The sequence below is a fragment of the Anomaloglossus baeobatrachus genome, chromosome 5 (assembly GCF_048569485.1).
Source record: "Anomaloglossus baeobatrachus isolate aAnoBae1 chromosome 5, aAnoBae1.hap1, whole genome shotgun sequence".
Classification (NCBI taxonomy): domain Eukaryota; kingdom Metazoa; phylum Chordata; class Amphibia; order Anura; family Aromobatidae; genus Anomaloglossus; species Anomaloglossus baeobatrachus.
Window position 1 is genome coordinate 78,293,161 of NC_134357.1, and position 16,237 is coordinate 78,309,397.

General features: G+C 52.5%; 1 protein-coding gene across 1 annotated transcript in view; it reads left to right on the forward strand.

The window, feature by feature from the left end:
• Positions 1–16,237, forward strand: part of PDCD11 (programmed cell death 11) — a 254,756-nt gene that overhangs the window by 73,202 nt on the left and 165,317 nt on the right. Inside the window, exons 9-10 of the mRNA XM_075348616.1 lie at positions 11,682–11,888; positions 12,970–13,091. Coding sequence (XP_075204731.1) covers positions 11,682–11,888; positions 12,970–13,091 — 329 coding nt within the window. The remainder of the gene's footprint in view (positions 1–11,681; positions 11,889–12,969; positions 13,092–16,237) is intronic.

The window sequence follows — 16,237 nt, forward strand, 5'->3', positions numbered from 1 at the left end:
GGCCTAGCTTCCTTTTTCCCGCCCTCAGCCCTGACAGGCAGGGGAAGGGCGGGACGCTGCACGGAAGAGAGGGACAAACGAGCAGTATGAGGGCTGGAGCATGCTTTGCATACTCCACTCCCCTCACTGTGCACTGTGTGAGACGCCCACGGCTCCCTCCTCTCGTCAGGACGCCGCAGCCATTTCCTGTCAGCTCCTCCGACGCTGCAGAGAGGGATTAACCCTGGGAAACCCAGACACGGTCTCTGGTGGCCTCACAACCGCTTTAGGCGGCTGGTAAGCAGCACCTGGGGTGTTACCCCCATGGTGCTGTAGTGTATTGATACATTCTGTGTTATTACTATATACTTTACACTGTATGAGCACAGTTCATTATGGCTATTTACCCTTTTGTGTTAATCAGGGAAAACAATAGCATGGCCCCACAAAGACAGGGGTGCCAAAAAAACAGGATTATTAGGCTGCCTGCGCCGCTTGTACGACCCAGCTGCCGGCAGGTCCCATTGACCCTCATTGTGTGCAATGTGTGGCCCCTGTGACTCTCTTCTTCAGCCAGAGCATCTGCTAAGAGGGGCCCAGGGGGAGACACCTGTTGACACGGTCCTTAGTGACGGGGATGGAGTTTGCAAAACTCTCTGAGACTATGGCTGAGATACTAGAAGCCTTGCAGTCCAGGCCGGTATTTCAGCAAAGGGACTCTGTTGAATCATTGTTCCCTGGCCCCCCTCAATTGGACCAACAATGTCCTCCCGGGATACATTCCAGGCTGAGGGTTCTGACTTAGACCCCAGCCCCAGACCGACTAAGCGGGCTCGCTTAGAATTTCCCTCGACATCATGTTGTTCAGGGTCTCAGCGGGGGGAATCTCCGGTTGATGATGCGGAGACAGCTGATCAGGATTCTGATCCTGAGGGCGCTCTCAATCGTAATACTCCAGACGGGGACGCCATAGTGAACGATCTCATTGCGTCCATCAATCAAATGCTGGATATTTCTCCCTCAGCTCCTCCGGCGGAGGAGTCAGATTATCAGCAGGAGTAATTCCGCTTCAGGTTCCCCAAGCGTACACCGAGTATGTTTCTAGACCATTCTGATTCCAGAGAGGCAGTCCAGAATCACCATGCTTGTCCAGATAAGCGTTTTTTCTTAGCGCCTTAAGGATACACGTTGTCCTTTTCCACCTGACGTGGTTAAAGGTTGGACTCAGTGTCTCAGAGTGGACCCTCCAATCTCACAGACTGGCGGCTAGATCATTACTTGCAGTGGAAGATGGAGCCTCGCTCAAAGATGCCACTGACGGGCAGATGGAGCTCTGGTTGAAATCCATCTATGAAGCTATCGGAGGTTCTTTTGTCCCAGCATTCGCAGCCGTATGGGCGCTACCAGCTATCTCAGCAGGTCAAGCGCAAATTGAAGCAGCCACATGCACGGCCGCGCCACAAGTGGCATCCATTACCTCCCAAACTTCGGCAACGCTATTAGTGCTGTCCTGGACTCTGCGAGCTGTACGGCGGTTGCGGCCGCCAATTCGGTGGTACTCCGCAGGGCCTTATGGCTACGGGAATGGAAGGCAGATTCTGCTTCCAAAAAAGCGCTTAACCAGTTTGCCAATTTGTGGCGACAGGTTGTTTGGCGAGCGTCTGGATGAAGTCATCAAACAATCCAAGGGAAAGGATACATCCTTACCCCAGTCCCAACCAAACATATCCCAACAGAGGAGAGGGCAGTCGAGGTTTCGCTCCTCTCGGGGCGCGGGCAGGTCCCAATTCTCCTCGTCCACAAGGTCTCAGAAAGACAAAGGAGCTCTGATGCATGGCGGTCTAAGTCACGTCCTAAACAGACCACCGGGGGCGCCGCTAACAAAGCGGCTTCCTCATGACTTTCGGCCTCCGCTAGTAGCATCCTCGGTCGGTGGCAGGCTCTCCCGCTTTTGCGACACCGGGCTGCCACAAATAAAAGACCGCTGGGTGAGAGTTATTCTGTCTCACGGTTACGAGATAGAGTTCACCTCTCGTCCCCCGACTCGATTCTTCAGGTCATCCCCGCCTCCCGAGCGAGCCGAGGCTCCTCTGCAGGCGCGGCGCACTCTGACGGCTGAAGGAGTGGTGATCCCTGTTCCTCTTCAGCAACAGAGCCACGGTTTTTACTCCAACTTGTTGGTGGTCTCAAAGAAGGACGGGTCTTTCCGCCCGGTCCTGGACCTGAAACTGCTCAACAGACGGGTAAAAAACAGGCGGTTCCGGATGGAATCCCTCCGCTCCGTCATCGCCTCAATGTCCCAAGGAGATTTCCTTGCATCAATCGATATCAAAAATGCTTATCCCCATGTACCGATTGCTCCAGAGCACCAGCGCTTCTTGCGCTTCGTCATAGGACACGAATACCTGCAATTCGTGGCACTGCCGTTCGGCCTGGCAACAGCCCCACGGGTTTTTACCAAGGTTATGGCTACTGTAGTAGCGCTTCTACACTCCCTGGGTCACTCGGTGATCCAGTATTTGGACGATCTGCTGATCAAGGCACCCTCTATAGAGGCATGCCAACGCAGCCTCGACGCTACCCTGGAGACTCTCCAGGGTTTCGGGTGGATCATCAATTTTCCAAAGTCAAATCTGACACCGGCCCAATCGCTGACATATCTTGGCACGAAGTTTCATACTCTCAGCGATAGTGAAGCTTCCGCTGATCAAACAGCAGTCACTACGGAAAGGGGTACAATCTCTCCTTCAAGGCCAGTCACACCCCGTGAGGCGCCTCACGCACTTCCTGGGGAAGATGGTGACAGCAATGGAGGCAGTCCCTTTCGCGCAATTTCACCTGCGTCCCCTTCAATGGGACATCCTATGCAAATGGGACAGGAAGCCGACGTCCCTCGTCAGGATCGTCTCCCTCTCTCAGACGACCAAAGCTTCCCTTCGGTGGTGGCTTATTCCCACTTCATTAGCGAAGGGGAAATCTTTCCTACCCCCATCCTGGGAAGTAGTCACGACGGACGCGAGTCTGTCAGGGTGGGGAGCGGTTTTTCTCCACCACAGGGCTTGGGGTACGTGGACCCAGCAAGAGTCCTCGCTTCAGATCAATTTTCTGGAAATACGGGCAGGGTATCTTGCCCTGAAAGCTTTCCAGCAGTGGCTGGAAGGCAATCAGATCAGAATTCAGTCGGACAATTCCACAGTGGTGGCATACATCAACCACCAAGGCGGCACACGCAGTCGGCAAGCCTCCCAGGAAGTCCGGCGGATTTTGATGTGGGTGGAAGCCACGGCCTCCACCATCTCTGCAGTTCACATTCCAAGCGTGGAAAACTGGGAAGCGGATTATCTCAGTCGCCAGGGCATGGACACAGGGGAATGGTCCCTTCACCCGGGCGTGTTTCAGGAGATCTGTTGCCGCTGGGGGGTGCCGGACGTCGACTTCATGGCGTCCCGGCACAATAACAAGGTACCGACGTTCATGGCACGGTCTCAAGATCCCAGAGCTCTGGCGGCAGACGCCTTAGCTCAGGATTGGTCGCAGTTTCAGCTCCCTTATGTGTTCCTCCGCTGGCACTGTTGCCCAGAGTGTTACGCAAGATCAGGGCCGACTACCGCCGCGTCATCCTCGCTCCAGACTGGCCGAGGAGGTCGTGGTACCCGGATCTGTGGCATCTCACGGTCGGCCAACCGTGGGCACTACCAGACCGACCAGACTTGTTATCTCAAGGGCCGTTTTTTCCATCTCAATTCTGTGGCCCTCAACCTGACTGTGTGGCCATTGAGTCCTGGATCCTAGCGTCTTCAGGATTATCTCTAGACGTCATTGCCACTATGAGACAGGCTAGGAAACCAATGTCCGCCAAGATCTACCACAGGACGTGGAAAATTTTCCTGTCGTGGTGCTCTGCTCAGGGTTCTTCTCCCTGGCACTTTGCCTTGCCCATTTTTTCTGTCCTTCCTTCAATCTGGACTGGAAAAGGGTTTGTCGCTCAACTCCCTTAAGGGACAAGTCTCAGCGCTCTCTGTGTTTTTTCCAGAAGCGCCTAGCCAGACTTCCACAGGTACGCACGTTCCTGCAGGGGGTTTGTCACATCGTTCCTTCTTACAAGCTGACATTAGAACCCTGGATTCTGAACAGGGTGCTGCTGCTTCTTTAGAAATCACCATTCGAGACAATGAGAGATATTTCTCTCTCTCACGCCTTTCGCAGAAAGGGTTTTTTCTAGTAGCAGTCACTTCACTTCGGAGAGTGTCCGAGCTAGCAGCGCTGTCATGCAGAGCCCCTTTCCTGGTTGTTCACCAGGACAAGGTGGTTCTGCGTCCGGTTCCGGACTTTCTCTCTAAGGTGGTATCCCCCTTTCATCTCAATCAGGATATCTCCTTACCTTCTTTTTGTCCTCATCCAGTTCACCAATGTGAAAAGGATTTGCACTTGTTAGATCTGGTGAGAGCACTCAGACTCTACATTTCTCGTACGGCGCCCCTGCGCCGCTCGGATGCGCTCTTTGTCCTGGTCGCTGGCCAGCGTAAAGGGTCACAGGCTTCCAAATCAACCTTGGCTCGGTGGATCAAGGAGCCAATTCTCGAAGTCCACCGTTCGGCTGGGCTTCCGGTTCCCTCAGGGCTGAAGGCCCATTCTACCAGAGCCGTGGGTGCGTCCTGGGCTTTGAGACACCAGGATACGGCTCAGCAGGTGTGTCAGGCGGCTACCTGGTCGAGTCTGCACACTTTCACGAAACACTATCAGTTGCATACCTATGCTTCGGCGGATGCCAGTCTAGGTAGACGAGTCCTTCAGGCGGCGATTGCGCACCTGTAGGAAAAGGCCGTTTTACGGCTCTCTTACGAGGTATTATTTTACCCACCCAGGGATTGCTTTTGGACATCCCAATTGTCTGGGTCTCCCAATAGAGCGACAAAGAAGAAGGGAATTTTGTTTACTTACCGTAAATTCCTTTTCTTCTAGCTCTAATTGGGAGACCCAGCACCCGCCCCTGTTTTTTTGTGTACACATGTAGTTCATGTTGAATGGTTTCAGTTCTCCGATATTCCTTCGGATCGCTTGTTACTTTAAACCAGTTTATAATTCTTTTTCCTCCTTCTTGCTTTTGCACCAAAACTGAGGAGCCCGTGGGAGCATGGGGGGTGTATAGGCAGAAGGGGAGGGGCTTAACACTTTTGAGTGTAATACTTTGTGCTGCCTCCGGAGGCATAGCCTATACACCCAATTGTCTGGGTCTCCCAATTAGAGCTAGAAGAAAAGGAATTTACGGTAAGTAAACAAAATTCCCTTCTTTGTTTACTTACCGTAAATTCCTTTTCTTCTAGCTCCTATTGGGAGACCCAGACAATTGGGTGTATAGCTTCTGCCTCCGGAGGCCACACAAAGTATTACACTTTAAAAAGTGTAACCCCTCCCCTCTGCCTATACACCCTCCCGTGCATCACGGGCTCCTCAGTTTTGGTGCAAAGGCAGGAAGGAGGAAACTTATAAATTGGTCTAAGGTAAATTCAATCCGAAGGATGTTCGGAGAACTGAAAACCATGAACCAAAAGAACAATTCAACATGAACAACATGTGTACACAAAAGAACAACCAGCCCGAAGGGAACAGGGGCGGGTGCTGGGTCTCCCAATAGGAGCTAGGAGAAAAGGAATTTACGGTAAGTAAACAAAATTCCCTTCTTCTTTGTCGCTCCATTGGGAGACCCAGACAATTGGGACGTCCAAAAGCAGTCCCTGGGTGGGTAAAAGAATACCTCGATAAAAAGAGCCGAAACGACCCCCTCTTACAGGTGGGCAACCGCCGCCTGAAGGACTCTCCTACCTAGACTGGCGTCTGCCGAAGCATAGGTATGCACCTGATAGTGTTTTGTGAAGGTGTGCAGACTAGACCAGGTAGCTGCCTGACACACCTGCTGAGCCGTAGCCCGGTGCCGCAATGCCCAGGACGCACCCACGGCTCTGGTAGAATGGGCTTTCAGCCCCGTAGGAAGCGGAAGCCCAGAAGAACGGTAGGCTTCAAGAATCGGTTCCTTGATCCACCGAGCCAAGGTTGACTTGGAAGCCTGCGAACCCTTACGCTGGCCAGCGACAAGGACAAAGAGCGCATCTGAACGGCGCAGGGTCGCCGTGCGAGACACGTAGAACCGGAGTGCTCTCACTAGATCTAATGAGTGCAAATCCTTTTCACATTGGTGAATTGGATTAGGGCAAAATGAAGGTAAGGAGATATCCTGATTGAGATGAAAAGGAAATACCACCTTAGGGAGAAATTCCGGGACAGGACGCAGAACCACCTTATCCTGGTGAAAAACCAGGAAGGGGGCTTTGCATGACAGCGCTGCAAGCTCCGACACTCTTCGGAGTGATGTAACTGCCACTAGAAATGCCACCTTCTGCGAAAGACGTGACAAAGAGACATCCCGCAGCGGCTCGAAAGGTGGTTTCTGAAGAGCCGTTAGCACCCTGTTAAGGTCCCAGGGTTCCAGCGGACGCTTGTAAGGTGGGACTATGTGGCAAACTCCCTGCAGGAACGTGCGGACCTGCGGAAGCCTGGACAGGCGCTTTTGAAAAAATACGGAGAGCGCCGATACTTGTCCCTTGAGAGAGCCGAGTGACAAACCCTTGTCCATTCCGGATTGAAGGAATGAAAGAAAAGTGGGTAAGGTAAAAGGCCAGGGAGTAAAACCACCATCAGAGCACCAGGATAAGAAGATCCGCCAAGACCTGTAATAGATCTTGGCGGACGTTGGTTTCCTGGCCTGTCTCATAGTGGCAATGACATCCTGAGATAACCCTGAAGACGCTAGGAGCCAGGACTCAATGGCCACACAGTCAGGTTGAGGGCCGCAGAATTCAGATGGAAAAACGGGCCTTGTGACAGCAAGTCTGGGCGGTCTGGAAGTGCCCACGGTTGACCCACCGTGAGATGCCACAGATCCGGGTACCACGACCGCCTCGGCCAATCTGGAGCGACGAGAATGACGCGACGACAGTCGGACCTGATCTTGCGTAACACTCTGGGCAGCATCGCCAGAGGAGGAAATACATAAGGCAGTCGAAACTGCGACCAATCCTGAACTAATGCGTCCGCCGCCAGAGCTCTATGATCTTGAGACCGGGCCATGAATGCCGGGACTTTGTTGTTGTGCCGTGACGCCATGATATCGACGTCCGGCGTTCCCCAGCGGCGACAGATCTCTCGAAACACGTCTGGGTGAAGAGACCATTCCCACGCGTCCATGACGACTGAGAAAATCTGCTTCCCAGTTTTCTACGCCCGGGATGTGAACTGCGGAGATCGTGGAGGCTGTGGCTTCCACCCACTGCAGAATCCGCCTGACTTCCTGGAAGGCGTGACGACTGCGCGTGCTGCCCTGGTGGTTGATGTATGCGACGGCAGTGGCGTTGTCCGACTGTATACGGATCTGTCTGCCCTCCAGCCACCGATGGAAAGCCAATAGGGCTAGATACACTGCCCTTATCTCCAGAACATTGATCTGAAGGAAAGACTCTACCGGAGTCCAGGTTCCCTGAGCCCTGTGGTGGAGGAAAACCGCTCCCCACCCTGACAGGCTCGCGTCCGTGGTGACCACAGCCCAGGTTGGGGGTAGGAAGGATTTTCCTTGCGATAGAGAATTGGGAAGGAGCCACCACTGAAGAGACGTCTTGGTTGCAAGGGAAAGAGAGACGTTCCTGTCGAGGGAAGTCGACCTCCTGTCCCATTTGCGGAGAATGTCCCATTGGAGTGGCCGCAGATGGAATTGCGCGAAGGGCACTGCCTCCATCGCTGCCACCATCTTCCCCAGGAAGTGCATGAGTCGCCTCAAGGGGTGTGACTGACCCCGAAGAAGAGATTGCACCTTTGCCTGCAGAGAAAGCTGTTTGTCCAGCGGTAGCTTGACTACCGCTGACTGTGTATGAAACTCCATCCCGAGGTAAGTCAGTGATTGGGTCGGTGTCAACTTGGATTTTGGGAAGTTGATGATCCACCCGAACTGCTGGAGAGTCGCCAGAGCGACGGTAAGGCTGTGTTGACACGCCACCCGAGAAGGTGCCCTGACTAGGAGATCGTCTAAGTAGGGAATCACCGAGTGGCCCTGAGAGTGTAGGACCGCCACAACGGATGCCATGACTTTGGTGAACACCCGTGGGGCTGTCGCCAGGCCGAAAGGCAATGCCACGAACTGAAGGTGTTCGTCCCCGATGGCGAAATGCAAGAAGCGTTGATGTTCGGGTGCGATCGGCACATGGAGATAAGCATCCTTGATGTCGATCGATGCTAGGAAGTCTCCTTGTGACATTGAGGCGATGACCGAGCGGAGAGATTCCATCCGAAACCGTCTGGTGCTCACATGTCTGTTGAGTAGTTGAGGAGAGGTCCAGAACGGGACGGAATGATCCGTCCTTCTTTGGCACCACGAACAAGTTGGAGTAAAATCCGCGACCACGTTCCTGAGGGGGAACGGGGATCACAACTCATTCTGTCTTCAGAGCGTCCACTGCCTGAAAAAGTGCGTCGGCCCGAGCGGGGGGCGGAGAGGTTCTGAAGAAACGAGTCGGAGGACGAGAGCTGAACTCTATCCTGTAACCGTGAGACAGAATGTCTCTCACCCATCGGTCTTGAACATGTGGCCACCAGGCGTCGCAAAAGCGGGAGAGCCTGCCACCGACCGAGGATGCGGTTCGGGGATGCCGAGAGTCATGAGGAGGCCGCCTTGGAGGCAGTGCCTCCGGCGGCTTTTTGGGGGCGTGACTTAGACCGCCACGCATAGGAGTTCCTCTGGCCTTTCTCCGGCCTGCTGGACGAAGAGGATTGGGACTTGGCGGAGGGACGAAAGGACCGAAACCTCGATTGTATCTTCCGTTGCTGAGGTCTCTTCGGTTTGGACTGGGGTAAGGAGGAGTCCTTTCCCTTGGATTCCTTAATAATCTCATCCAATCGTTCGCCAAACAATCGGTCGCCAGAAAACGGCAAACCGGTTAAGAACCTCTTGGAAGCCGAGTCTGCCTTCCATTCGCGCAGCCACATGGCCCTGCAGACTGCCACAGAATTAGCGGATGCCACCGCTGTACGGCTAGCAGAGTCTAGGACTGCGTTCATGGCGTAGGAAGAAAAAGCTGACGCCTGAGACGTCAAAGACGCAACCTGCGGAGCAGAATTACGTGTGACCGCATTAATCTCAGCCAGACAAGCTGAGATAGCTTGGAGTGCCCACACGGCTGCAAAAGCCGGGGCAAAAGACGCGCCCGTGGCTTCATAGATGGATTTCACCAGGAGCTCTATCTGCCTGTCAGTGGCATCTTCTAGCGATGAGCCATCTGCAACCGATACCACAGATCTAGCCGCCAATCTAGAGACTGGAGGATCCACCTTGGGACATTGAGCCCAACCCTTAACTACGTCAGAGGGGAAGGGGTAACGTGTGTCAGTAAGGCGCTTAGTAAAGTGCTTGTCCGGAAGCGCTCTGGGCTTCTGGACAGCATCTCTGAAGTTAGAGTGATCGAAAAACGCACTCCGTGTACGTTTGGGGAACCGAAACTGGTGTTTCTCCTGCTGAGAAGCCGACTCCTCTACAGGTGGAGGCGGGGGAGATAGATCTAACACCTGGTTGATGGACGAGATAAGATCATTTACTAAGGCATCCCCTTCAGGTGTATCAAGATTGAGGGCAACGTCAGGGTCAGAGCCCTGAGCTGCGACGTCCGCCTCGTCCTCCAGAGAGTCCTCAAGCTGGGAACCCGAGCAGCGTGAAGAAGTCGGGGAAGATTCCAAGCGAGCCCGCTTAGCCGGTCTGGGACTATGGTCCGGGCCGGAGTCCTCCACGTGAGACCTAGGGCCCACCCTGGGAGCGCGCTGCAGCGCGGACCGAGAGGGGCCTGGAGGCGACGATCCAACAGGACCCGGGGCCTGTGTAAGCACCGGTCTGGACTGCAAAGCTTCTAGCAGCTTGGCAGACCATTTGTCCATAGACTGAGCCATGGATTGTGAAAGTGACTCAGAGTTTCTCAGCAAAAACGGCAAACTCTGTCCCTGCCGCCTGGACAGGGGGAGCAGGGGGGTCTACCTGAGCCGAGGGGCCCACTAGTGACCGAGGCTCCGGCTGAGCAAGCGAAACAGGGGTCGAGCATTGCTCACAGTGAGGGTAGGTGGAACCCGCAGGTAACATAGCCGCACAAGAGGTACAGGTCGCAAAAAAATCCTGTGCCTTGGCACCCTTGCTCCTTGTGGACGACATGCTGTTGTCTCCTAGGAGAGTGATCACTGAGGGTATATGGGAAAGGGTATACAGCCCGACCGAACAGAAATATATATATATAGAATACGTATCTATTCCGGCACCCTAGGGGGACCAGCATCGGGTGACCGGTGTGGTTTACCGACCGCTAAAAAGCGGAGTGTGTGTCCTCCAGATTCCCTGCCTTAGGTCTCCCAGAGCTGCAGAGCTCTTCTCTGATAATCCTCCACCGGCAGAATGCCAAAAAAAAATGGCTGCCGGAGCTCTCAGGGGAGGAGTGGAGCCGTGGGCGGCGCTAGGAAAGTGCGGGAATCTGGGGTCCCCACAGTGATTAGTGAGGGGGGAGGAAACATACAGGATGCTCTGGCCCTCACATCCGACGTCAGGTCGGCAGTCCCGCCCTTACCCCTGACAGGCAGGCCCGGGGGCGGGAGTTTTGCTACTAGGCCGCGATGAAGCCGGGGACTAAATTTAAGACCGCGGCCGACAAGCAGGCGCGGTCGGCGCGGAAGTCCGCCGGTCTTCACAAATCAGCAGCTGCTGCAGCGTCCGGGAAGAAGGCGCTCCATGCACAGTCCCCATGGGGACACAGAGTACCTTAGAGATGCAGGGCCCGGTCCCTGAGGATGAATAGACTCCTGTCCGGCAGATTCCCACAGGGGCTGCGGAGGGAGCACGGTCCCAGTAAATGGATGACCGGTCAGGATCCCACTTCTCCCAGAGCCGCTAAGGGATGGTGAAGGAAAACTGCATGAGGCTCCGGCCTTTGTACCCGCAATGGGTACCTCAACCTTAACAGCACCGCCGACGTAGTGGGGTGAGAAGGGAACATGCCGGGGGCCCCGTGGGGGCCCTCTTTTCTTCCAACCGATATAACTAATATGAGAATGCATGAGTGGATGTGTGCCTCCTTCCACACAAAGCATAAAACTGAGGAGCCCGTGATGCACGGGGGGGTGTATAGGCAGAGGGGAGGGCTTACACTTTTAAAGTGTAATACTTTGTGTGGCCTCCAGAGGCAGAAGCTATACACCCAATTGTCTGGGTCTCCCAATGGAGCGACAAAGAAAGGTAATATTGCTAAAAATAACATGATAGATGTGTGGAGAGGCACATATTTGCAAGATTTATGTGGAAAAAAAAAATCAGTTTTAGTAACTGGACAACTTCTTTAATACATCTTTTTTTGTAGAATTTCATACCTGATTATTCTTCCTGGAAGTATCAGAATTTTATGATGAAACCTTATTGACAAGAAGGATGGTGACACTCGGCTGTCAGCTTATTCATGCATTTTCAGGAAGAATAACAGAGGAACAACACAATGCACCCGTTGCTTTTTTTGCCAGTGAATACAGATCACGTCAGTAGAGCCGGCAGGTCTCCTGTATTAAGATTTCACTGTGATTAAATAAGATCTAAAGTCTCGTTCCATGTGACAGGATTTCTATATTCCTTCCTCCAGGTGAAGGCTTGTATCTTATGGATTGACCACTCTACCAAGGCGATTCGGCTGACTCTTCAGAAGTGCTTCTTGCAGCCCGGAGGCTCCGTCAAGCAGCTGAGCAGTGACTGGAGCGGCACTTTACACGAGCACTGCACAGTGACGGCACTACATAAGCATGCGGGGGCGGTGTTTAACTTGGATAAAGACCTCTTCGGATTCGCATTTGTAAGTTATAAGTGAGAACTAAAAGTTATTTCATTCTGATTGGGGAAGGCTGTATTAAGACACAATGCGATCTAAAGCATATATGATGGGGGTGGCCCCTGACCCATGTTTGATAATGAAAAAAAACAACATCCAATGACCCCTTTGGTTCTGCTGGGGTAAGGCGTTATTTTGCCGGAATGCCACAAATGCGGTACAGTTCAATGGAATCGATTCACGGCAAGATAAGGTCACGTGCGGCCGCAGGTGACATTGCCACGACTGCATTGAAGTGTACCGCATTTGTGGCTTTCCTGAAAATAACGCTGACGTTAGAGTAGCGTAAGTGGAGAGATTTAATTGGCAAGAACCACACACAAGCTTTGGATAAGACCTGGTTCACATGAGCATATACGGACTGAACACCCGGTCTGTCGGCGGTCGTCTGATCTGAACTTACAGCCTGATGCGTGTCTGTGGAGTCAGGTCGAGCCCCCCCCCCCGCCCCGTTAGTCAGGTCAGTAATCTCCCCCCCCCCCCCCCCCTTCCATCAGTCAGCAAACACGCACACCCTTCCCCATGTCAGTCTGATCAGGAGCCACACCCCAGCCCCCAGTCAGGTCAGGAAATCCCCCGCTACCCCTCCCCCCTTGTCAGTCAGATGAGGCAAACACTTCCTCCCCCGTTAGTCAGACCAGGAAACTCCTTCCCCCGTCACTCACATCAGGAAATCCCCAGGTCCCTCAGGTCAGAAAACAGACCCCCTCCCCCGTCGGGCAGATCAGGGAAATTCCCTCTCTGTCAGCCCCACCCACCCCTGTCAGTCAGATCAGGAAACCCCCATCCCCCTAAACCCCCCTTGAAAGTTGGTTCAGGAAACCACCAAACACCCCCCCCCCCTCCCGTCAGTCAGGTCAGGAGACCCCCTCCCCATCTGTCTGTCCAGGGTATCTGGCGGTATGGTAAGAAGTCTATTTAGACTTTTTAGCAGAGTCCACTTTTTGTAAGTTTCCCTTTAATGTTGTGTATTGTTACTGGAGTGGTCCTTGCATCACTGTAATGGATCTGTTACCTCTTATGGAATTTTTTTTTTGTTTTGCAGAAAAAACAGCTGGCTTTATCAAAGTTAATAACTGTGGAAAAATTCAAAGAAGGAAGCGTCCATAAGGGGCGAGTTACAGAGTTCAGCCCTATGGATCAGACACTGCTGCTGTCTTTTAAAAAGTGAGTACCAGCTTTTTGTAAAGCCCTTGTCGGGTCTTTCCAGTCCCTCTATAATAGCCGCCTCAGTGAGTCCTGTGAAGTGTTAACATCCTGACACTTTGGCCTCCCCTGATTTCTTTCGTATTGGAGTCTGTCTGTTTAGCCTTGTAGTAGACAGAGCAGCACTCCAGCATTTATTTATTTATTTTTATTGCAATGAGGGAATGTCTTTAAATCTAAGTCTCTTAACCTCCGTATGATATTCACCTTCTTGCGGCTTCATCGATCTCCACCGCTCCAGCTGGTCTTTGGTGATTTGTGACCTGCCAGTAGCTCCAGTGTTTCATGGAGCACACTGGAGGTCACAACTCAATACAAGTCTATGGGAGCCCCGTTTTGGCCATCATAGACTTGTATTGAGAGCCTTATAGACTTCTACTGAGAGCGTGTGATGTAACTTCTGACTACAGGACAGTTAGAAGTTACTGTTACAAGATGGTGCTGTGGACTGGATTGGCATCAGTGTCAGTGAAAGATGAAGTCTCTGTCTGGAAAGTCACCATATGACGGGGAGGGGGGGGGTGGTTGGGGACTTGCATTTAAAGCGCCAATCCAGCCCTGTAAAAACAAAACGCTGGAGTGGTGCTTTAAGAAAGGAAAAAAAGCCACAGGTGAAAAAAACACCCTAGTTCAATATTGATAACATTCGATACCTTGGGAAACACCTGAATACTGTTTGGCAGGTTTTTAGATTAAAGCCCACGATGTCGCGTTCAATGGGCAACAAAGCACAATGTGAATGCTGGTTTAGGCTATGTGCGCACTTACCGGATTTTGCCGCGGATTTTCCGCGGATTTGCTGCATGTTTCGCTGCAGAAAATGTTCATAACATCTCTGCAGTGAATCACCAGCAAATCCTATGGAGAAAAAAAATCCTGTGCGCACTGGGCGGAATTTGACAGCTGCATGTTTTGCTGCGGGAATCCCGCAGCAAAAACAAGTGCATGTCGCTTCTTTTCCGCACATCGCTGCGGGATTTCACTCCATTGACTCAATGTTAATCATGAAATCCCGCAGGGAATAACGCAGGCAGCAAATTCTGTGCGGTTCACTGCGTTTTCCTGCGTTATTCCCTGCGGTATTTCGCGGTTTACCTCCGGTAATGTGCATCGCCTGTCTGCGGTTTTGCAGGGAAGTGATGTCATTACAGGAAGAGGAAGCCGTGCAGAGTAAACACACACATATCAGACACATACAGACATCACAGACATAGATCACATAGACACAGACACATAGAACACACATAGAAAGAAAACGGAAATATAGAAAACAAAGAACGTGGGCTCCGCTGCATATTCACCTTCCAGCCGAGGTAAGCACACAGCGGCGGCCCCCTATTCTCAGGCTGGGGAGGGAGAGGGGCAGGGGTAATGTCCCCCGCCTCACTCCCCCTCCCGCAGCCGAGAATATCAGCCGCAGCTGCCCCGGCACTGTCGCATGCATTATGCGGCACTACCGGCGTGTCCTCGGCTCTTCTTGCCACCGTGTAGCAGTGGTGGCAAGGTAATACAAGGGGTTAATGGCGGCGGATCACCGCCATTAACTCCAGGCTTGATCATGGCAGCGTCTATGTGACAGCTGACATGATCAACCCGTAAGTAAAGTGAAAAAAAACACAGACACCGAAAAATCCTTTATTTTAAATAAAACAAACAAGCCTCGTTCACCATTTTATTAACCCCCCCCAAACAAAGCTCTGGCGTAATCCACACAGCTCCGGCATAATCCACAGGGTCCTGCACTGCTGACATCCAGCCGCGACTGTCACAGACACAGGCTGAATGAAAGCAGCAGACAGCAGAGGTAATTACCGGTCATTTCCCACGGCCGGTAATGTGAACTCACTGCCGACCGTGGGAAATGCAGCGATCTGTCATCTATCTATCCCTCTGTCTATTCTTCTGTCTATCTACTCTCAGAATTAAATGACTTTTTTTTTTTTTTCCAATGTGCTTTATTGCATTGAATGCAATAAAGCACATCCCAACCCGCACGCGGCAAAACCGCGGCAATACCGCGAATAATACCGCGGTAAAACCGCGGCAAACCGCATGCGGTTTTCGGGTGCGGTTTCCCGCGGTTTTTTTACCGCGGGTGCGGTAATCTTTGAGAGCATGCGGAATTTACGCAAGGAAATTTCATTTCCCAGTGCGCACAGAGCCTTAGGCTGCTTTCACACATCCGGCTTGAGCTCTGCGGCTCAATCCGGCTGTGCAAGCTATGCAACGGATGCGGTGAACACACCGCATCCTTTGCATAAGTTTTTCCTTTGCGGCCAGTCCGGTTTTTGCCGCTTGCGGCATGCTACTGAGCATGCGCAGTGGCAAAAACCGCATGCGGCGTCCGGATGCGGTTATTGCCGCATCCGGCCGCCATAGGCATGCATTGAAAAATGCGCCGCATCGGCCAAATGCGGCGCGATGCGTTTTTTTTTTTTTTGCCGCACGAAAAAACGTGCCAGGCAACGATCCATCCGGCCGCCGCATCGGCTAAATCTGCCGCATGCGGCAAACACCGAACCGGAGCCCATGCGGCACAATGCGGCACTAATTAAAGTCTATGCAGAAAAAACGCAACCGGCAGCAAAAAAAAAAAAACGGTTGCGATTTTCCTGCAAAGTGCCGGATTGTGCCGCATTGCAGAAACCGGAGGTGTGAAAGCAGCCTTAGGCTTTGTGTAGCGTTTTTTTTTGAGGTGATCAAAGAAATACAACTGTAGTGCCTGAGTGGAATGAGGATTTCTGGTGTAATACACGGAGGTTACATGCAAAGGCGATCACTCTTCATTGTTAGGAGTGTCTGACACCATCACACCCTATCCTCTAGACTGGCAAGGAAATCACTAGTGTCGATGAATCCGGGCAATGGTGTGTATCTGCACTCCAGTTTATAAGTCAGAGAGATAGATAGATATTTCAATCTATCTATCCCTCTATCTATCTATCCGTCTAGCCCTCTGTCTGTCTAGCCCTCTGTCTGTCTAGCCCTCTGTCTGTCTAGCCCTCTGTCTGTCTAGCCCTCTGTCTGTCTAGCCCTCTGTCTGTCTAGCCCTCTGTCTGTCTAGCCCTCTGTCTGTCTAGCCCTCTGTCTGTCTAGCCCTCTGTCTG